At 31.8% G+C, this 24059-nt stretch overlaps 2 protein-coding genes across 2 annotated transcripts; one reads left to right on the top strand and one right to left on the bottom strand.

Annotated features, from left to right (window-relative positions):
• Window positions 1-5401: 5401 nt before the first annotated feature.
• LOC111615518 lies at window positions 5402-6852 on the top strand. The gene is made up of 2 exons (XM_023356922.1): window positions 5402-5724; window positions 5770-6852. The coding sequence occupies exons 1-2, from the start codon at window positions 5526-5528 to the stop codon at window positions 6375-6377; spliced, it is 807 nt and encodes a 268-aa protein (XP_023212690.1). The 5' UTR covers window positions 5402-5525; the 3' UTR covers window positions 6378-6852.
• A 2998-nt stretch (window positions 6853-9850) lies between these two features.
• On the bottom strand, window positions 9851-10633 carry LOC111615517. Its single transcript, XM_023356920.1, has one exon. It carries the CDS (start codon window positions 10631-10633, stop codon window positions 9851-9853), a length of 783 nt encoding a protein of 260 aa, XP_023212688.1.
• Window positions 10634-24059: the final 13426 nt, after the last annotated feature.

Below are 24059 nucleotides of genomic sequence, written 5' to 3'. Positions count from 1 at the left end.
ACAAGTCGAATACCTCCCTCAGAAGTTACTCCTTGTACCTGAACACTCTAAATATCCAGAACATTCCATCGAACACCGCAAGAATCACGAAAATATATTCAGTTATCGATTTTCGACTTCTTTATAAGGTATTTATCCACACGCGAATATCCTGTAAACTCTCTCTCTGGTGACAGTTAGATTCGATAATCTAGGGATATATATATAAGTAGTATACATATGACACGTACTAATCACAAAATTCGTTTGACACGTACTAATCACAAAAATTAATTTATTTTTTACAATTACTTATATACTAATTACAAAATTATTTTATATATATAATTTTACAATTACTTATATTTCACAATTAAATGTGATTGGACGGTTGTTTCATATAAATTCAATTTTAATACATGTTAGAATTTATTTTAAAGATTGAATCAGTTATGGAAGCATACGGTTTTATTATTACCTACGACGGAGACAGAAATTATTCTGTATCTCCTCGCTTGTATAAGTCTTTGGATAGCTGTATTGCTGCGGTAAATAATTTTTCTTTTGATATTCCCGATAATTTTCCAATTGTTTTGCGTTATTTTAAAGTTAACGGAGAAATGTGGAAAGGAAATGGAAGGTTTGGATTTGTAATTGTTGACGAGGACGGAAGAATTAACGAAGTAAGTAATAACTTATATTATTCGTTCGAGGACTGTTCGGATGTTATGAACGAAGTTTATGTTGAAAAGAACAAGAAGAATATATTAATTTTTAGAGAGATAAATTGTGGATCAAAGCATTATAAATTTACTAAAGTTCATAAAATCGACTGATGATGTATTTCAAGCATCCGAGTAACTGTATAATCGCTGGGCCGTCACAATGTGGAAAGACAACGCTGGTAAGAAAAATTATTCGCTGTAAAATTTATGAAAAATCATTAAACAAAATTTTATGGTGTTATTCTGTATATTTACCGTTTTTTCGTGACGAAAAAAATATTACATTTATGTATGGTTTACCTGAATCCGTGCAAGGATGGGATTTAGTAATAATTGATGATTTGATGCACGAACTCGGCTCAAAAACTGCATTCCTCTTTACTACAGAGTCTCACCATTATAACGTAAGCGTGATCCTGATAATGCAGAATTTGTTTCCGAAAAATAAAATTATGAGGGATATAACTTTAAATACTCATTATTTGATTTTGTTTAAAAATAATCGTGATGAAAGTCAAGTAAGTTGTTTGGGACAACAAGCTTTTGCAGGAAAATGTAATTTTTTTATGGATGCATGTAAAAAAGCAACGGAAAAGGATTTCGGTTATTTGTTATTGGATTTTCAGCCAAAAACAGAAAAGAAACTTTCGGGGCGAGATTCGTGTTTTTCACATGAACAAGGTATTTATTGGCTATACTTACCGATAAAATGAAGAACGTAAAGAAAAAATACCATATGCTGGCGCTTTTAGCTAAAACTACTCTGTCTCAGCGAAGAGCAATATTGAAAGAGGCTACTCCCGATCAAGTTAAAGTTTTGTGCGAAATATGCGATAATTTGCGGAGAGGAAATATACCTGTCAACGTTCATAAATTACGAAAATATAAAAAAATAATCCGGANACGTAAAGAAAAATTACCATATGCTGGCGCTTTTAGCTAAAACTACTCTGTCTCAGCGAAGAGCAATATTGAAAGAGGCTACTCCCGATCAAGTTAAAGTTTTGTGCGAAATATGCGATAATTTGCGGAGAGGAAATATACCTGTCAATGTTCATAAATTACGAAAATATAAAAAAATAATCCGGAAATTATGTAAAAAACACGTTCTTTTAAATACCAAGAAAAGAATTTTAGTTAATCAATCTGGTGGATTCCTTCCTCTTCTACTGGCGCCATTATTGTCTATGGCAGGAGGATTAATTGGTAAAGTAATAGGAAAAAGAATCTAATGGCAAAGCAAATGGCTTTAGTCCCTCCCGAACTGTTAGCGGCATATCGGAAACCTGAAATAAGAATTGGTAATAATATTGAAGAATTACTCGAGAGCACCGATTTATCCGACAATAGTAAAGTTAAATTATTAAGTCAACTGATTTTGAGATATCAGAGAACGATTCATGCACCAAAAGAACCAGATAGAGTATCCGTCGTACCGGATGAAAATCAAGAAGTGTCTTCTCCACCCGAAGAAAAACCCGATGATAATGGGGAGGATGTAATTATTAAACAAATTACTATATCTGTCCCTTAGTTATATCGAAAATATGTTCCGCATTTAATCGACAGACTGAGACAAAATCATTACAAATGCAATGAAAAAGGCGAATTGACAATTGGCAGTAAGCCAGTTGCTGTAAGTCATATGGTGGATTTAATATCTCATTTAATGAGAAATAGAAAAACTCTATTAGATCCTTCCGGTTTTAATGAATTTTGGCAAGCCTTACGAGAAATAAATATTTTTAAAGAGTGGATTGGAAACAAAAGTTTGGCGACTCTACCCGAAATCGGCGAGCAACGAAGATATCAACTGACACCTGTTGAAAGTCCCAAAGAAATTTTTTCTTCAATTTCTCCAAAAATATTTTACCACTGGAAAAAATCATCTACGAAAAAGAGGAAAAAGGGTCCTGAATGGAAAAACTTTTGAAATCGATATATTATAATCCTAAATCTTCGGCATCGTTTGGAGGAGTGAGTAAACTAGCTAAAGCTTCTAATTTACCGAAATCTGTGGTCGAAAAATGGCTGTCTTCGCAACCAGTTTATTCGCTTCATAAACCTGTAAGAGTTAAGTACTCGCGAAGAAAAACTAAAGCTTTTTATCCTAACGACCTATGGCAGGCCGATTTAATCGTGTTAAAGCAATTTTCTAGATATAATAATGGAATAAAATATTTATTAACCGTAATTGATGTATTTAGTAAATATTGTTACGTTGTGCCAATAAAGGATAAAAAACCTAAGTCTATTTTGGAAGCTTTTCAAGTTATTTTTAAACGAAATATTCCAAAAAATTTGCAAACCGATAGGGGGACCGAATTTTATAATAGGTTAGTAAAAAGTTTGTTTAAAAAATATAAAATTAATCATTATTCGACTCATTCGGATACTAAAGCTTCCGTGGTCGAGAGATTAAATAAAACTTTACGAAATAAAATATATAGGTTATTTACTTACCGTAATTCTTATCAATATATCGATAAATTAAACGATATCGTAAAAGGATATAATAATAGTTTTCACAGAAGTATCGGTATGGCTCCATCTGAAGTTAATCTTTTGCATTACGGTACAATTTTTGATAGGCTGTATGGTATAAAAAGAAAAGATAAATTTAAATTTAATATTGGTGATTTAGTTCGAATTTCGAAAATACGTAAAACATTTAGTCGTGGATATCTGCCGGGGTGGACGAAGGAAATATTTGTTGTTCACGATCGATTTATATCGCATCCTCCGACTTACGTATTGAAAGACGCAAATAACGAAATTTTGAAAGGAAGGTTTTATACCGAAGAATTGCAAAAGGTAACAAAATGATGCAGTCAGACTTTTTTGTCACGTTGATAAGTAATGCAAGTATGGACCTGTTTCCAAAAAATACTCAGTCTAATTTTATGGTGAAAATGAGTCCCCCCATTAATTTACATGGAAATTGGGCAGTTGGACTTAGTGAAGTTATTATTCCGAGAAATTGGTTTAATATATCTAACCACAATAACGATTACGTTGTTACGTTCGAAGAAATTATAAAAGAAAAAGACGAGCCGTTGCCGGATAAATCATATTTGGTTCCTTTGATTCCTATTAAAGATAAAGAAAGTAAATTGTTTGATGGAATAAACGAAAACATACTTTCGTTAACGAATTCTAATTTGGCAGAATTTATTTTTGATGAAGATAAACAAACCGTAGACGTAAATATAAAAGATGCACACGAGTTGCACATTACGGTCGAGCATGCGTCAAAATTACTTTATATGCTAAATTTACCTAACGAAGATATCGTGCTAAGGGAGAATTCAACTTATAATTTTCGATTATCGACGAAGGCCTATTCCAATCAATTTTTTACTTTAGTGGAAAAAAATAGAAAAAAAGAAGTAATTAAGAAAACTTATAGGGATGAAAAAATCTTTATTCCTATAGGATTATATTCGTCTCCTGAAAAGTTTTTAGGAATTTTTAAATATATAAAGCTAGCTTTACTACCGAATAATAAAATTATTTTAAAAGTTCCGTCGAATATCTCTGTAGAATTCGGAAATGAATTAAAAGATTTCTTAGGGTTTACAACTGCAAAATTTCCACCAGGGGAATATATAAGTCATTATCCGATCGAAATGTCGGCCGGAATATCAGAAATTTTTATTTATTCGAATATTATTTCCTCCCATCACGTTGGAGATATAACAGCACCGTTATTAAGAGTTATACCTGTTATGGGAGAAAAAGAAGATCAGATATTTAGAGTTTATTCGACACCTTTGTATTTTCCTGTAAAGAAAAATTATATAGATTCCATAGAAATTGAATTGAGATCTGCTGGAGGAAAAGAAATTGTCTTTTTTGGTGGAAAAACGTTATTAGTTTTATCTTTTAAACAGTTATAAATACTACCCAGTTTTATTTCTAATGTTAGTTCGTCTGTGAGAAGTACAAAATGAAGCTCGATCCTAAAGTTTGTATAAATTATTACTGCAATCAAGCAGGAGGAACAATATGGACTCCCGATTCATACATGAGGAAAATGATGCCGGGAGGAGGTTATTTTGCAGGACCTCAAATTCAACGAGGATACGGATTTTTTGGAGATTTATTTCGTAAATCTATTCCTATTTTGAGTAAAGTTGGAAAATATCTAGGACGAAAAGTGTTAAATTTCGCATCAGGTGTCGGATCGGACGTAATTGCAAGGAAATCGTTTAAAGAATCGGCGAAAACGCATCTAAAAGACATCTCTTCCGAAATTAAAGATGATGTAATTAAAAAGTACAGGGTGGATCGGGTATAAAAAGAAGAAAACGATTGAAAAAATTAATCCAGTCTCGGAATAAAAGAAGGAAAGCGCGAGATATATTCACGGACTAAGAATGGACCCGCGTTCCTGTCCTTGCACCAAAAGTGAGTTGGACCTATTTACCACTGTTTCCATGCAATTGGCTATCGACGGCACCTCAGAGGTTATTGTACATCCAATCGCAATTATATCGGATAGCCGTGCCCCTATCGAATTTTACGTATATCCGGTTCAGGTGAAAATTATATCGATTTGCATTCAATTTATCTTCACGTTCAAGCAAAAATTGTTAAAAAGGTTGAACAGATATTCCGGCCAATGAAAAAGCTGCTCTAGTTAATTATTTTTTAAATAGTTTGTTTTCTCAATGCAGTGTTTTTCTGAATGACAAACAAATTATTGCGCAAACTAACTACCAATATAAGGCAATCTTAGATGCTTTATTATTTTATTCAAAAGACGCGCAAAAAACTTTTTTAACATGTGCATTATTTTATAAAGATACTGCACAATATATGGAGTCGATAGATGAATATAATGAAGGATTGACTAAAAGATTAAATATTACTAAACAAAATAAGCTAATAGATTTAGTCAGAAGACTTCATATTGATTTGTCGCATCAACCTAAACTTTTAATTAATAATGTAGATTTAAAAATTAAATTGGAAAGATCTAAAGACAGTTTTGCCTTAATTGCAAATAATGATGATTATAAAATTATTATTAAAAATCCATCTCTATTAATTAATAAAGTAGACATTAGTTCGTCAGTTCAAATTGGAATTGAAAAAGCACTCCAATCATCTGGTATTATAAAAATCCCATTTAGAAGAACCGATATAAAGGTCTTTACTTTGAGTAGCGGTATACAGTCTACTAATATTTCAAATGCCGTTATCGGTCAGTTACCATATAGAATAACGATCGGTTTAGTTTCTAATTCGGCCTTTAATGGAAATGTGAAATATAATCCTTTCAATTTTAAAAATTATAATTTAAATTATATATGTTTATTAAAGGACAATCAAATGATTCCTCCAAAACCTTATACTCCCGATTATACAAATAACTTATACGCGAGAAATTTTATATCATTGTTCGAAGATATTGGATGTATTAATCATCATAAATTTACAAATATAACTTACAAGGAATATAAAGACGGGTATACTCTATATTGTTTCGATCTTACTCCCGATCGTTCCGCCTCAGAAGGCCATCGGAGCGTCAATCAGTTAGGAAATTTGTCTATAGAGTTTAAGTTTGCAACCGCGTTATTAGAAACTGTAAACGTTATTTGTTTACTTGAATACAATAATACCCTGGAAATTGATCATTCGAGAACAGTATTCGTAGATTATTAATGAATACTATCACGTTATGGAGACTAGCGTCGAGCGACTCGAAAATAAAAAAGACTTTCGGAGGAGTTTTTGCATCGGATGATTTACCCGTTTGCATTACTAATCGAAAATCATTTATAATTAATTTGGATGAAAAAAATAAGCCCGGAAGTCATTGGGTATCCGCATTCTTCGATGGAAAAACCTGTTTTTACTACGATAGTTACGGAATGAAACCGTCAAAATTAAAAATAATTAAATTTATAAAACGAAATTCTAAAAATTGTTGTTGGAATAATATTATTCATCAGAGTTTATATTCGATGAATTGCGGATACTTTTGTTTGTATTTTCTATATAAAATGAATAGAAATCAATGTTTAGAAGAACTAAGTGTAACTGATAAATTTTATAATGACGAATTTGTAAAAAAATTTGTAAAGAACATTTATATTTAGCACGTCCACTTACCATAATGTATAATCAATGTTGTAATTCAATGAATAAAAATATTTAAAATATAAAAAATATCTTTTTATTTTTTCAAAATTTATAAAAACATTGTAGAAGATTTGGAAATTATAAATCTGTAAAAAGTAAAAAAAAAATATAAATATAATCAAATTTTTCAAATTTTATATAATAAATTATATTTACCGTGTTCGTCCATATAAATTTTATATGAATAAACATCGCACAAGCAGCAATTGGCGGCAAAATTAGTATGTTAGCGACATACTTCTCCCATCATTGTTTCATCCTCCGGAAGATATCGATGCTCAAAGGCTGCTTGATGTAATAAACACGGCTTGTACCCATTTTTTGATTTTGGCCATCAGCATTTATGAAGATAAATTTTTGTATGATCTGGACATGGCACTCGAATATCTGATGATTTTGGGACTCCGCATTTTTCTATGTCTATATACGGAATGTCTATATTAAATAAGTTTGACGTTAAATCTAAAAAATTCTTCTCTATTTCCCCTCCTTTATAAAAGAAGAATTTAAATTCCTTATATAATTTTAATAGAATTTCAAAAACCTGATAATTTTGCTTCCATATACCAAATTTATGTCTATCGCAGTGTTTCCCAAACTTTTTTAGGCCATGCCCCACTTTAACATTTCTAAAATCATCATGTCCCCCCANACTTTGGCAATCTTTTTCTTCTCGTAAGGTTATAATTATTTTAATTATTTTTATTGTCAAACTGATTTTAACCAGTTCTATGGTAAGGTAACATTCTAGTAAACAATAAGCAAAGCTTTTTTTCAGTTTACAGCAGTATTTATTACACAAAATTTAAGTAAAGCTTAACATGCCTGTCTTGCCCCGGTCTCCCCTATAACAAAACTATAGATGAGAAATTGAAAACACCATTTTGTATATTCCAACAAAGAAATAAACAAACCAAGAAATCAATCAAATATTAGTAAAGACCTTATGAAGTACAAGTATAAAACTAAACAACGCGAGCATTACAATAGAAATATGGAAATGAAATTTTATCAAAGTTAGATTTTACGTACCTCAATACAAGAGAATCATTTATAAAGTATTTCATCCCTCTCATTAAAGTTGGTGGTCTGTCAATGATATCAGGATCATTCAATAAACACTACAAGTAGAATCGTATCATTAGAGAAAAAATTAACACGATTATTTCTCTTAGTATATTAAAGACTACACTATAAATGTTTTAAATTATTTTTTATTGAATCGAAACAAGCTTTTTTTCTAGCAACTCAAATTCAAAATTCGGCAAGACACGTTTTGTAAAGTAAGGACTCTATCGATTTCAATAAAACTTTACAGATCAATAGCAGTAATCAACTGTTGTTTGTCAATGGTAGCCGAATTTTAAAATTTGACTTACAACTGAAAATATCGGCAATCGAATATCATCAACGTGTTAAAAAAACGCACATGTACTGTCTCAGGACACACAGATGCGTGTTTTTAATAATTGGTTTCATCGTAATTTCATGCTTGTTAAATGCTTGTCGAAAACATAAAACAAATTGTCGTAAGGTGTGTTTCAAATTTATACGGACACGATAAACTTAAAGTAAAACCAAAATTTGTTGCATTAAGTGGCAAATGTTTTATTAAAAATAACATGAATTTACACGTTTCCGCACTGCAAAATAAGAATTTTAATCAAACATTAACATTTTGTCACTGAAAATAATATTTTTGAAAATTCTGTACAAAAAACTGTTACATATTTATCCGGACAGGTTTTAAATTGAAAAGTTTTCTTACAATTTAGTGGCCAATGTGATCACTATTTAACTTATTACATTTAAATACTCGATTAGGCATTGTTTCAATCAGAATCTGAAGGAATTCAATCTTAAGTTTATACAATCTTAACCAACACCTTAATATTCGCTGAGAAATTATTTTTATTAAACAAACGCTTTCGATCTATTTAATAGATCATCTTCAGGTTTAAATAGAATATCACTTAAATAGAACAAGTTCAAAATTTCAAAAATACTGTTAATCAATAACATCAATTAATAAGAATAACCAATATATTGTAAACTAGCTTATCCGTCGCGCATTGCTGCGATCTCGGAAAAAAGGAAATTTAAGCAAACTCGTTACGATAAAATTTAACTTACATTTTATCATTTTTATTGAAACTTACTATTATTATTCATTTTCATCGGTAAAACATTTCAAAGTGTCGTTTCAATTGTATTTATTTATTGGAGTGCTCGTGGATACACAATATTTTTTGTTTTTCGGTCTGGTGCGTACACGAATACATCAGGTTTTTTCCGATGCGTGAGCTGGCCACATACAGTTTTCCATGCGAGAAGCACGGATTCTCTAAATTTAGCCCATACACTTTCAGCGATTGTCAGAGGTGCGATATTTCCCATTTTTATATATATTTTTAATCCTTTACAATTTTAATTATTTAATTGCTTTTTCCTTTCTTCATTGGCGTGTTGTGAAATTTCTGATAGTTGGATAATCAACCATTTTATTGTAATTTGTCTTTTTAAATTATTTTGAGTCGATATTAAAATTTGGAAAAGGGGGATACCTAGATCTGTAAAATATGCGAATTTCTTCCTACAACTTCGGTTGTTGTTCGGGGTACAGTTAAGATTTTAACAAAGTTCAAGCAAATACATAATTAGCTATATCATTAAAAGTACTCAGCAAGTAAAACATAGAAAAATAAAAACACCTTAATTCGTTGCTAGAAAATATATTTGATAAAACAAACGTTTTCAACCTAATTAACAGGCCATCATCAGGTCAAACAAAAATGGAACAGATACGTTTCATGCATAGAATATAAATATTTAAATCAAAATTCAGAACAGAAATTTTTAAAAATATACAAAACAAACGGAAGAAAATATAAAAATAACACAAAATAAAATTAAAATATACAAGAGAATATATAAAAATAACACAAAAGAAACTAAAAAATAATAAATATAATACATTTTCCAATAAACTAATTCTAGCTTGAGTTTTCAGTGAGCTTTTTAATTATGTATTTCCACGCCGACAGGCTCTCAGCATCTCTCGCATTTAAACATCCTTCACGTAGCCCACTCCTATATATTTCAATCTTCTCCGCCGTCATTGATAAAGTGGGGGAAGACACTGGTTTTATAATTGTTGCCTCGTCCCATTTCACCACCGAACCTTGGACTTGTGACATTTGCGACAAAACTGTAGCATTGGATCCTTTTTTTACGTTATAACGATGTTCTTTTAGTCTTACTCCTAAGCTCCTGTTGGTGACGCCAATGTAGTCTTTCTTAACATCTAGTTGGATGTTTTCATAAGGAACTTTATAGACACCTGGTTTTTCTTCTGTCTTTATTCTATCCTTATCATTTCTCAATATCTTATATAAATTTGGGGCTCTTTTTAAAACTATTCTTGCTTGTTTCTTATTAGCAACTTCTTTCATAATACTGTTCAAATTACTGTTATACGTAAACTTCAAGCGTCTATTGGGAGCTGTATTTAAGCCTTGTTTCTCATTGTTCTTTTCATATTTTTTGAGTAATCCTACAATGGTGCTTTTCTTGTAGCCTAGGGTCTGAGCTACTTGCAATATTCTGTCAATTTCTTTATTCCTGTCACCGATTCTATCACAATACAAATAGGCTCTTCTTATCAAAGTTTGAAATGCAGCCATTTTATATCTATATGGATCCATGGACTGTGCTGGTATATATAGCGGGGTGTGAGTAGGTTTAATATATACGCTGGTGGACAAATGATCTCCCATGAACTTGATATTAATGTCCANCGGGCACCACCATCTTTCTTTCAACGTAGTTCCTAAATGCCTACAAACAGCAGCGTACTTCCGTTGCAGAGCGACCGCTATTAACGAACGCACCCACAAACTGTTACCAGTTGATGATGCTTATGCATATAAAATGAATAATCCTCTGGTAAAATATTTACTTAAATAAGAAATATTTTACCTATGAAAAAAATGAATAATAAATCCGATTTAAATGAGAATTTAACATGTTTTTTTAATTTTTAGAATCTAACCCCCTTTTCGCACGAAGACACTGGTTTTATAATTGTTGCCTCGTCCCATTTCACCACCGAACCTTGGACTTGTGACATTTGCGACAAAACTGTAGCATTGGATCCTTTTTTTACGTTATAACGATGTTCTTTTAGTCTTACTCCTAAGCTCCTGTTGGTGACGCCAATGTAGTCTTTCTTAACATTTAGTTGGATATTCTCATAATGACCTTTAAAGACACCTGGTTTTGCTTCTGTTTTTATTCTATCCTTATCATTCCTCAATATCTTATATAAATTTGGAGCTCTTTTTAAAACCATTCTTGCTTGTTTCCTATTAGCAACTTCCTTCATAATACTGTTCAAACTATTGTTATATGTAAACTTCAAGCGTCTATTGGGAGCGGTATTTAAGCTTTTTTTCTCTTTGTTCCTTTCATATTTTTTGAGTAATCCTACAATGGTGCTTTTCTTGTAGCCTAGGGTCCGAGCTACTTGCAATATTCTGTCAATTTTTTTATTCCTATCACCGAATCTATCACAATACAAATAGGCTCTTCTTATCAAATATTGAAATGCAGCCATTTTATATCTATATGGATCCATGGACTGTGATGGTATATATAGCGGGGTGTGAGTAGGTTTAATATATACGCTGGTGGACAAATGATCTCCCATGAACTTGATATTAATGTTCAAGAAGTGCACATTCAAGGAACTTTTTTGCTTTAATTTTAATCTAAGACCATCTTTGTTATTATTGATTCTATTCAAAAATTCATGTATCCTGCTATTATTTCTCCATAATATAAAAATGTCATCCACATATCTGACGAAATGCATGACATCTTCCTTAAAATTTTTAAGTCAAAAACCTTCGCGGGAGTATATTAAACAACATTTCAATGTTTCACGGCAATCGGATAAACGATCTAGTAATGCATAAACGACACACACACACACACACACACACACACACACACACACACATTCATATTTATATATTCAAAAAATACTGTTAGTCAATAACATATCAACTAACTAGAATAACAGATATATTATAAATGATACAAAAAATGTAAAAATAAATAACATAATACTCCTAATAAATATTACTACTGTCTATCCTAACTAGATAGAAGTTTCTTTAAAACATGATAGAGTTCGTGCGCCTCTTGTAAGTTTTTAACGGCATATTTCCAAGCCGAAGGAAGACCCTCCCCATCCCTTGCGTTAATGCATTTTTCTTTAAGTTTGCTTCTGTAAATTTTAATCTTTTCAGCCGTTTTTGCCAAACTTGGAGAGTGTATCTGTTTTATGATTCCCGCTTCATTCCATCGAACCAAGGAACCTTCTGCTTGCGCCATCTGAACCAACATTGTTGTATAAGAAAAGATTCTGTAAAAATATAACATAAAACATAAATATAAATATAAAAAATACAGTAGATCCCCCTATAAAACCGTTTCCTATAGTTATGATTCCTATAAAAATTGTGGCAGTATCCGTAAACAACGGTAAAAATAACTCCTATAATACGTAAAACGTCATCGGGCAGCCGAACTACTTACCCGCCGTCCGTAGCGCCACGCTACGGAGAGATTTCTATCGTCTGGACAGTATTATATAAATTATATATAAATTAGGTACTGTACATATAATTATATATTAATTATATATAAATTAGGTACTGTATATATAATTATATATTAACTTAATTTATTGTAACTTTATTATAATTAAATATATATTTTTCGCCGTCTAGCGTCACGCTACGGCGAGTTAGGCGACCTATCGTCTGTCCAGTACTGTAATTTTATACATTTCTTGTGAAAGAAACATTTCTTATTTAACGGCCATAAAAATTATTTATATTAATGATGTCTCCAAAGGTCAACGAAGTTTTCGCAGAAAAATAATATCAGAAATCGCGGCCGCAATTTGATGCGCTGTTCCGCGACGAAACCAAGCTTTAGCAACGAGCGTAGTCAAAGGGTACACACTCGGTAAGTAATCCTACAATTTTTTGTTTATAACGTAGTTTATACGGATTATTTTTAAAAAAATATACGTATTTTGGAAATGTTGAGTCGAATTAGTCTAGAATCGATTAATTTTATGAAAGAAAACCTTTCAAACAGCCGTAGTCCGTAAACTATGATTCCTACAAAATTGATTCATAAAGAACGAAACGTATCTACCGTCTTATAGGGTGATCTACTGTATAAATATAAATATAAAAAAATATAAATATAACATAAAAAACATAAAAATACAACATAAAAAAAGATTATATAGGTGTTACTACTAGAAACCTAGGTGTAAGGATCAAAGAACACAGGTATGATATGACAAAAGGTTCTAATACAACAATGTTGGCTCAGATGGCGCAAGCAGAAGGTTCCTTGGTTCGATGGAATGAAGCGGGAATCATAAAACAGATACACTCTCCAAGTTGGGCAAGAACGGCTGAAAAGATTGAAATTTACAGAAGCAAACTTAAAGAAAAATGCATTAACGCAAGGGATGCGGAGGGTCTTCCTTCGGCTTGGAAATATGCCGTTAAAAACTTACAAGAGGCGCACGAACTCTAGAATGTTTTAAAGGAAATTCTGTCTAGTTAAGATAGACTGTGTTAATATTTATTACAAGTATTATGTTATTTATTTTTACATTTTTTGTATCATTTACAATATGTTGGTTATTCTTATTAATTGATGTTATTGATTATCAGTATTTTTTAATTTTTGAACTTGTTTTATTTAAGTGATATTCTATTTAAACCTAAAGATGATCTATTGAATAGATCGAAAGCGTTTGTTTAAAAAAATAATTTTTCAGCAAATATTAAGGTGTTGGTTAAGTTTGTATTTATTACTTAAGTATATTCCAACATCCGAAATTGCTGCCTTCGAATCATAAATTGTGGAAAACTGCTTTCCATTGGCATAAACTGTACGAACCATCATCCCCAAAGATGTTCCATCGGATTCAGGTCAGAGCTTCTAGTAGTCAATGTCATTAAATTAGTATTTTTACGTTTAAACCACATTTTTGTTGATTTAAAGGCATGCGGAGGGGTATTGTCTTCTTGAAAGATCCAATTTCGTCCACAAATATTTGGTCCAGCTTCCAATAAATGATCTTCAAGCATGCCTCGATACTTCTCTGAATTCATTCTTTGAGTTATAAATGCTAAATCTGTGGTTCCATTGAATTTAAACGCACCGCACACTATTATTGATACCCACCCATTTGGCGTTTTGAAAATATTTGTTTTTCGGTTCTTAAATCGTGCCAATAATACTTTGAATTGTCTGGACTATCTATGATAAATTATTTTTCATCACTGAACAAAACTTCACTCCATTCTTTGGACTCTCATGTGTTTTTGTGCCCAATCAAATCTGTCACTTTTGTTCTTTAATGAAAGTGGTGGCATTACAGCTTTTTTTCTGAATTTTAACGTTGGAGATTTATTTAAAACTTTCCACACTGTTGTGCTGCTACAAGGTAAGTCTAATTCTTGTTTTATTTTTGTTACTGATGTTTGTTTTGTGGAGCAAACCTTAATGATTTGTCTTCAATCTCGAGGTATAAGCTTGGGTTTTGGATGTGTCTTGAATTTTGGTACATCCTAGCCACGTGTTTTTGATAAATAATCACCAACAGTTGATTTTGGTCGATTTATGTATGCTGCAATTTCTCTTATTGGCTTGCTTTGTGATTTATAGGCATCAATCTGTCCTTTTTCATAATCAGATAAATTCTTTGTTCTACCCATTTTAGAACATTGAACAACATAAAGAATTTGTATTACAATTAGATATGTAAGCTAATTTGCATATTTTAATGTCTAAAACTACACAATGTTCTATTGAAGTCATGAAATGATATCCTATCTGGATAAATATGTAACAGTTTATTGTACAGAATTTTCAAAACTATTATTTTCAGTGACAAAATGTTAATGTTTGATTAAAATTCTTATTTTGCAGTGTGGAAACGTGTAAATCCATGTTATTTTTAATAGAACATTTGTCACTTAATGCAGCAAATTTGGTTTTTACTTTAATTTTTTCGTGTCTGTATGAATTTGAAACACACCTTATAAATCAATATAACTCTATTCCAATCTAAACTCGCTGGACATGTTGCGCACGACCAGTTTACAACAAATAATCCAACAATAGATTTCTCACGGCATGACATCGGCCTTACCTACTTACACATACACTCTGTTCGGAAGTGATACAGCCAATGTGAAATGAAAACATTAATAAAGGAAGAAATATACGTTTTAAAATAATAGAAGGGAATTTACTAATGGCTCATTCTTGTATCCTAAAATAAAAATTGAAATGCATTTCAGCAATCTTATACTGTACAGGATAGAATTCTTTCAAATGATAAAGCAATTTTAATATTTAATTAATAAGTGATTTAATTTGTTATTAGTAACCGTTTTGTCTATTTCGTTTATTATTCACTTTTTAAAACCTTATCTGATGTTGTTTAAATAAGATTATTTCTTACTTTATCTGTCATTTCCTGCCAAGCATCAGTTATTGTCATTTTTAATGATTTCACTGATGTATGTTGCTTTCCATTAGTATATACTTTTGTTGAAAAGTTACCAAACGTGTTTTCTATACGATTATGACCAGGAAAACATGGAGGCTAGTCTATATCATGCACACTGGTTTTTGGTAAGACACACGTTTTGCCAAAATCTAGTAACCTGTTAAATATGCACTTATAAGTAGTGTTGTCACCTTTTGAAAATCGCTGACCCGGAGGGCACGTCAGGTTTGTTCAAATAGGAGTTCCTGACGCATGCGTCATTTTACAATGCGAAGAATAAGGTGCATGCCCGTTATAAATCAGTTACAGTTAGGGACTACGGACTTGCGTAGGAGTAACATAAATAAGTAACCTAAATTAAGAAAGAACGGGTACAGATAACTTTGCTCTATTTGACGTGTATGATCGTACAAAAAAAATCAACTGGGGTTGCGCTCCACACGTCTGTGTGAACAGACTAACATGGCAGAATTGCAGATGAGTTTCAGTGAGTGAGTTCTTTCGCTGTTAAAATAGTGTAAATTTGTAAATATAATTGCAAGAACTTTGTATCATGGTGTGATAATCTGGATGACCCCTATCTAATTTTATTAAAGTCCACATTAAATAAAACTATATTAATTAATTTTATCGGGGTTGTAATATTTTAATATAACCTAAAAAAGTTACAAACTTCAACATCCTGCAAATATACTCTATAACGCAAGCTTTAGTGAAAAATGAAGAATTTTTTGCTTCTTTTCTCCACACCTCTTAATTTAGAATTTTTTTCAACTCCTGACCGAATGACACAGCGATGCATCTCGTCAGATGATGAATTTCTGAGAATAATGATTAGGGAAAAGTTTCAAATAAAAGGGCAAGTTTATACACACTCGAGGCAGTTTACGAAGCATTCGGGACTCTAATGCCATGCATAGAAGAGGATAGTCCCCCTCCATACAGGCCGTCCATAAAGTCATGATCCAGACAAGTCGAGGTATTATTGGTTTAAATTGATTGTAAACTCTTTCTCTGAGATACTGATTATAGTCTTAGGTTAGACATATGTTTTATGTTTCGTTGTTTTATTATTTGTCTTTGTTGTTTTGGTCTTCTGTGATTAAATTGTTGATTTTTATATTAATGACTTTCGTAGTCGAGTATTTATTCTTATGCACAACCCCATACAAAATCTTACCACTCGGGTTCTGATAGAATAAGCCATCCAGTGACAAAGTGAGCAGGTCTAAAGGATCTGACGATTAGAGGGCCTTGACCCTCGTCCGTATTTTCACAATAGTAATTTCACAATTTCTACGAAATTCCCAGACAAAATTAATAGTTCATCATTACAGTTAGTCAATTCGCGGACTGTCCGGGTGAAAACCGGACAGGTAGTAACACTATTTATGAGTTAATGCATTATTTTTGGAAAAACTTCCACTTTCTTCTGCAAATAATATTTGGTGCATATCCACTGCTTGCTGATATCCTACAGCAGGAGTCACTAAACTATGGCCTGATGGTTTTGTGTGAGATTAAAACATAACATTTTTTTTTCTTCAGTTGGAGTAGAAATATTTTGACATTTATAATTAGAGTGTACTTTTGCATGTTCTTTCAAAGTATGTTTTTTTGAAAGCCATTCATGCATTTTTTACAAAATTTTCGTATACCAGATTTTTTTTGTCATTAGTTAGTTAAAGTTTCTAATTAAGAAAGAATGTGATTTACTTAGCGCTAAATGAATTTTCTTAAATTGATATTTACTTATATAAATCACTTAATTTAATTTCTTTTTATATCCCAAAACTTTTAACATTGAAAGGAAATTTTAAAAAATCTGTATTAAAATATTGTACATGAATAAGTTGAATTTTTGTTGTGAGTTTGTTGTAAATAATTGCAGATACAAAAAACAATAATTATCTTTACATTTAATATTTAATAAGCAATGCTTATTAGTTAAACGCTTAACAAGAATAACTTTACAACTTCCACTATTTTCCTTTTTATATATTTATAAATGAACCTCTAAAAATATAATTTTGTTAATTATCCATATCGATCTGTTTTTTATAAACTGGTTGATAAAGTCTAAAATTGTATGAAAAGCATTTCTTAGTTTTTCTCATTCATGTATTGAGATCAAATATGTCCCACATGACTGGAAAAATAAACATCTTTATATTCGATAATTTCGTTTTTCGTACATTTAATGAATTTTATTTTTTAAATTTTAATAAAAATTACATTCTAAAAATTAATATTTGCTTGTGCAAGCAGAAAGGGACTGCAGGCATCTGAAATTATTTCTGCGATTTCATACTTTAGTTTAAAAGAATATTCCTAAATTTAGGTTTTCGTGGATTTGCTATCAAACTATTCATTACAACCCAGCCATGTGTATAAATTATTTTTTGGAAAATATAATCAATTTTTAGATAAGATATAATCAAAACACACTTATTACTTTGTGCTGAACAAAGAAATATTTTCGACAATTTTGGATGGTGTGTTTTAAAATATAAAGCAAAACAGTTGCTTCATATTTTTTTAGAGTAAAAAATTTCGAAATGGATGTGGTAAAAGTTAACTTTTCCATAACTCAGAATATTATAAATATTAAATCTAATATTTTAAGTACCTAGCAGGATTGCTGTAATCTATATATATAAAAATGAGTGTGTGTGTGTGTGTCCTTCATGCATTACCACACTGTTTATCGAATTGCCATGAAACTTTGAAAAGTTGTTTAATATACTCCTGCGAAGATTTGTGGCATAGTACAATTGCCATAAAACTTTGGGTAGTTTTTTAATATACTCCGGCATAGTACATTTAACCTATGATAAATGGCGCGCGTTTATATGAGCATTTCACTGTGTTCGATCGATTTCAAATTGTGAACACCATTTCCCCCTCCAAAAAATATCTCTATATATGCATTTGTGAACTGTTCTTTACGATATTTGTAATAATTTTTGTTTAATCACTTTATTTCAGCTTTTTTTTTTTGCTAATTATGTATTCACTCGAACTTTTTTAAAACGATAACTGTATCCCGAACAACAACCGAAGTTTTAAGAAGAAATTCGCCTATTTTACCGATCTAGGGATCCCCTTTTCCAAATTTTAATATCAACTCAAAATAATTTAAAAAGAAAAATTACAATAAAACGGTTTATTATCCAACTATCAGAAATTTTACAACATGCCAAGGACAAGAGAAAGGAGCAATTAAATAATTAAAATTGTAAAGAAATAAAAATATATATATATAAAAATGGGGAATATCGCACTTCTGACAATCGCTGCAAGTGTGTGGGCTAAATTTGGAGAATCCGTGCTTCTCGCATGGACAACTGTATGTGGCCGGCTCACGCGTCGAAAAACCTTCCGATTTATTCGTGTACGCACCAGACGGAAAAACAAAAAATATCGTGTATCCACAAACACTCCAATAAATAAATAGAATTGAAACAACACTTTGAAATGTTTTCCCGATGAAATTAAATAATAATAATAAGTTTCAATAAATATAATAAAATGTAAATTGAAATTTATCATAACGAGTTTGCTTGAATTTCCTTTCTTCTGAGATCGCAGCAATGCGCGACAGGTAAGTTAGTTTGAAATAAAAGTTTTTTAAGTTTTAACATAACCTTTAAAAGCTTTCTTCTTTAATTTAAATGTGAGATATTTTAGATCATAAATCGTAATTAAACTGTCATATGCTCTGCCAATTGTTTTTTCATTGCATAAAAGACATTTTTTATGATATTTAAAACATTTCACATGAATGTTACACTTATTCAGAGGGTAGGATACTTTGGAGAAAAGTACATGTTACTTTGAAATTCAACCAACTCTATAAATTGATTATTGTAAGTTTATACTGAGGAATTTTCATAGGCCCAATTAAGGTCTATAGGTCCAAAGTTATTAAGTCGAATTTAGGCTTTTTAGTTAACAGTCCGATTTTTATATCCCTTCTTGTTTACAGTCTGTTTTTTTATCTAAAAATGAAAATCATATTCTAAAATTAAGTTTATTATTATTACTATTATGTTGGGTTTTGTGAGCTACACTTCATTGACACTGCAGGCTGTGTACTATGCAGGAATTTTAAAGTGAGAATATTTTGAACTTGGAAATGGAGATATTATTGAATCAATGGAATAGGGCTAGTTCTACAAGTATTTAAAATTCCAACAAGCTAAAATAACAGAACATACGCGGGCTGTTCAAAAAGTATCGGACCTTTGGTCGGCAAAAATACATTTATTGATTTTGAGGTACAAAACCCTAATCCCCTTCAAAGTAGTCTCCTTGGTAGTGTATACACTTCTCCCAGCGTTTCTGCCATTGCTGGAAACACTGCTGGAACGCATTTTTTGGAATGACCATCAGCCTGTTTGTCGGATTCCACACAATGTCTTCTCTCGACTAAAATCGGGTTCCTTTTAACGGCATTTTCAGCTTGGGAAATAGCCAAAAATAACACGGAGTCATGTTGAGAGTACGAAGCATGACGAACCACAGGAGTGTTGTGTTTGGCGACGAAAGCCCGAATCAGATGTGTAAAATGGGCAGATGCATTATCACGATGGAGCTTCCAAGTTTTGATCAACCATAGATCCAGTCGTTTGCGTCGCACAGCATCAGAAAGACAAAGTGGTAGTACTCCTTTGCGATGGTTTTGCCTTGTGGTGCGTACTCACGATACACCACCCCACGAGAGTCGAATAAACTGTCAACATGATTTTGACATTGCTACAGACCTGCCGCGCTTTTTTTGGCGTCAAGGATCGTCCCCGAAAGCCTGCTGAACCTTGCGAATGGTTTACGCTTTGGTATCGCCAAGGTTTTTGCAAAATTTGATGTAATATCGCTGCTCACGTTGTTCAGTCATTTTCCAACTTACAAGGGGACCTTACCATCTTGGAAATTCAGTTCGGAATAAGACTTGGCAGGTTAGTAGAATACCTCAAGGGTGTCCACCCAGAAGAATTGAAAAGCATAAGATTCCGAGAAAAAAGGCCCTAAAATTTTAAGTGCAGCTTATATACTGATCAATTCTACATTATGGCAGTACAGCGAAGTGGCTGAGTCCGTAGTATACTTGCTTGTAATGCGTTGCGACCTAGGTTCGATCGTACCTTCGGCAAACTTTTTTTTTCATTGGTTTAAAAATTATAACAACTTTTAATTAATTAATTTACACATTAAGCCTCAAGCCCGAGAAATCTCGAGCAAGTTACATAGCGTTACATATAACTCGAGCGTTTGGACCCCCTAAAAAATTTTGTTTTTTGGATTTTTGGAATGTTTTTTAAGTCTCCAAATTTTTTCAAAATGTTTTCCCATGCAAAAAATTTTATCGTAAATTTAACCTACCTTTAATAATGCACGATTCATGCTTAATTGCTATTAAATTGTTTTTTAAAGGGAGTTTGGTATCAAATTTTATTCATGGTTCTAAAGTTCTAGTGCACGGATTTTACTTCGGTAAAGTTATTTGAAGCTAGTTTCTGATGTCAAAAACGACCTCCAATAGTTTTTTAATTTTTTTAATTAATATATTTTATTATATATGCGTTTAATTAAGTTGGGAGGTCAGAAATCGCAATAAAAAACATAATTTTTAAAAAATATACGGCCAGCTAGTATTCACCCTACTATAAACCCTTGGCTTCCCGAGGCTTTTATGAGAGTGTCCCGGGAAATCCAACACCAGCTGTTTTTAAGGTCATCCAGCTGTAAACACAATGACTCATCTGTGTTAGATTTTATAAAAAGGCAAGACAATGGAAAATAAAATTTGTAGCGTTTTCTTCAAAATTATGCATTTCTTTCGTTTTTACAGTTTTAAGTATTTTTTATGTTTAATTACATTAATATCAAAAATTGTTAAAGACCCAAAAAGTAAAATTTTCATAACTAAGGTAAATATCTTTATTAAAATTTTCTTAAGTGATACATATTAATATAAATTAAACAATGTTTTGTGAGATCTAGCTGGGGTCACAGAGTAACTAATACTCATGTAACACTTAATCAGCGTCTAGTTGTTGAAACTAGTTCTCAGTTTGTCTAAAAAATGGCTTTCCTACTTATATAAAAAATCGAGTGCGGAGGGATTTACAGTTAATATAAAATTTAGAGTGGAATTTGGTTAATGTGAATTCACCTTTTTTTTATGTCAGATTCCCGACACCAGTTTGTCAATATATCGTTACCCGGACAAACACGCGTGTGAGATCAGATTTAGATAGAAATTAAGAGACATTTCATTTATAAAATAAACAGAAATAAATTTAATAGATCAATATAAGTAAAACTAATACAAAATATCAATGAATGAGAGATATAAATACGACAATTAAAATACACGTCGAGAGAGATACGAACTTATATTATAATCGATACGAGAGAGAGAGTTACAATCGTTTTTAAAACATACAACCTGTTTTAGTTGTCTTTAGTCTTCTTCATATGTAGGCGAAGTCACTTTAGTTATAAAGTTCATTTACTTCTCTCTATAGGAATTCGGAAGTGGCACAATATTAAAGTATATCTTCTAAGTGCTAACTCAAGATTAACTCTCTTGTATAGGATTTAGGGCGTTGGACTTAGGAGCAAATATGGGAGACGTCTCTCCTTCATTAGATCTTCTGAGGAACTCCTCGAACTCTGCCAAACTTCGACTATATGTTGTCATTGGCAGCCAATCATTGCGTTAGAATTCTTCCACGTGAACGGATGAAAGGGGATAAAATGAGGGGTAGATATTTCCCATCCAAGTGTGATTTTAACTGATAAGGGAAAAACAGAGGATATACTAACTTCCGTGGAAGGAAAGTGAATCTGTTATCTGTCCTTTCCCACGCTGTAAAAACGTTAATTTCTTACCCAAAACGAAATAATATTTTATGACAAACTTTGATATTATTTTAAATTATTAAATAGACCCAGGGGCTATTTGGATCTCACAGTTTTCTTTGTCATTACTAAAAGCGCTATTAACTGAGAGCGTTTTCCTTTTGGCAAGTTATCCTTATCCTCTGAGCATTTTTCTGCATTGTCTTCAGATCCATGATTTACCTTTTGCAAAAAGTATATGATTTTAGATTGCTTGTTTCTAGTTAAAAAATCTTTATAAATTTCCTTATATGGTGCTAAGTACTTCTGAAGAATAAAGCAAGTATGGAACAAGAACAACATCAGAAGCAGAAGCGTTGCGATCTGGCAACATTGAAACGAATTTCGAGAAGGATAATGTGTATGGACAGAAGGTGAAAAAAGAAAATTTACATACTTATGTACTAATAGTTCACGAAAATAATAATTTTCGTGAACTATTACTACTTCAGTATGTAAAAATTTATTACATTTCATGTTGTACAAGAGATTTACCCAATTCTCGAACCGTGTCAGAGTGAATCCGTGCTATAACAGTACCGTGTAATACGGGGGTGGTACCAATTATCGAACCGTGTTAGAGTGAATCCGTGCTATGGAAGTGCCGTGTTATACGGGGTTACCTGTAATTGTTTACATAATTTAGTGTTTTTCCTACTTCCTTTGACATGTTGAATTTTGGTATTCATTGTCTTTGTGTGGGATCTGTGCCTGTGTATTTACTGTTTCCAGAAATGTAAGTGAGAACGTATTAACTAAATCTGTGTCTATGTTATCAGTGTTGGATGAGGAAGTGTCAGGAGTATCATTATTGATAGTTATATGTGTACTGTAATCAGTGCTTGTTGCTGGATTAACCTGACAGGTTATGTAATCTTTATCAATGTTAAATGTTTCTGTCTGTTGAGGTATTTAATCAGCAACCTGTTGTTTGTAGAATAAGGTTGTTTATTTTTTTTTATTTTTTGTAAAAGTTGGCAGTTAATGAGACACTCTCTTCCCGCTCAAAGAGCACTAAGAGAGTTACAAGAGTGTATATTTGGTTTTAAGAACGATTCAACAGTGCATAAAAAAGCTACCCATTTGGTAGTTTGTGGGACAACAGCATGTAATATAACGAGAAGGGATAGAGAAGTAGAAGTATCATTAAGCCTCTGAGCATTCCGTGTACAAATAGCGTATTATACTAAACAAAATAAAAATATAGGTCTAAGCTAAACTTATATACAAGAATACAGTCGACCCCCCTATAAGATCATAGATACGTTCCATTTTTTAGGAATCCGATTTCTTACGAGTCGTTCTAATCACAGCCCGACACGTGTGAAGTTTACGGACTACTGCTGATTAAAAGGTTTTCTTCCATAAAATTAATCGATTCTAGACTAATCCGACTCAACATTTCCAAAATACGTATATTGTTTTTTTAGAATAATCAGTATAAACTACGCTATAAACAAAAAATTGTAGGATTACTTACAGAGTGTGCACCACTTGACCATGCCATTGCTCAAGCTTGTTTTCGTCGCGGAAGAGCTCAGCATTTTGCGCCGGATTTCTAATAACTTATCTTTCTGCGAAAACTTCGTTGAAGTTTGGAAACATCATTAATATATATAATTTTAATCGCCGTTGAATAAGAAATGTTTCTTTCACAAGAAATGTATAAAATTACCTCATTT

The sequence above is a fragment of the Centruroides sculpturatus genome, unplaced genomic scaffold, assembly GCF_000671375.1.
Source record: "Centruroides sculpturatus isolate CEXI.00-Female unplaced genomic scaffold, Cexi_2.0 scaffold2115, whole genome shotgun sequence".
NCBI classification, from domain to species: domain Eukaryota; kingdom Metazoa; phylum Arthropoda; class Arachnida; order Scorpiones; family Buthidae; genus Centruroides; species Centruroides sculpturatus.
The sequence above is the reverse complement of the archived record's forward strand: the minus strand, read 5'-3'. Positions and strand labels throughout refer to the sequence as shown.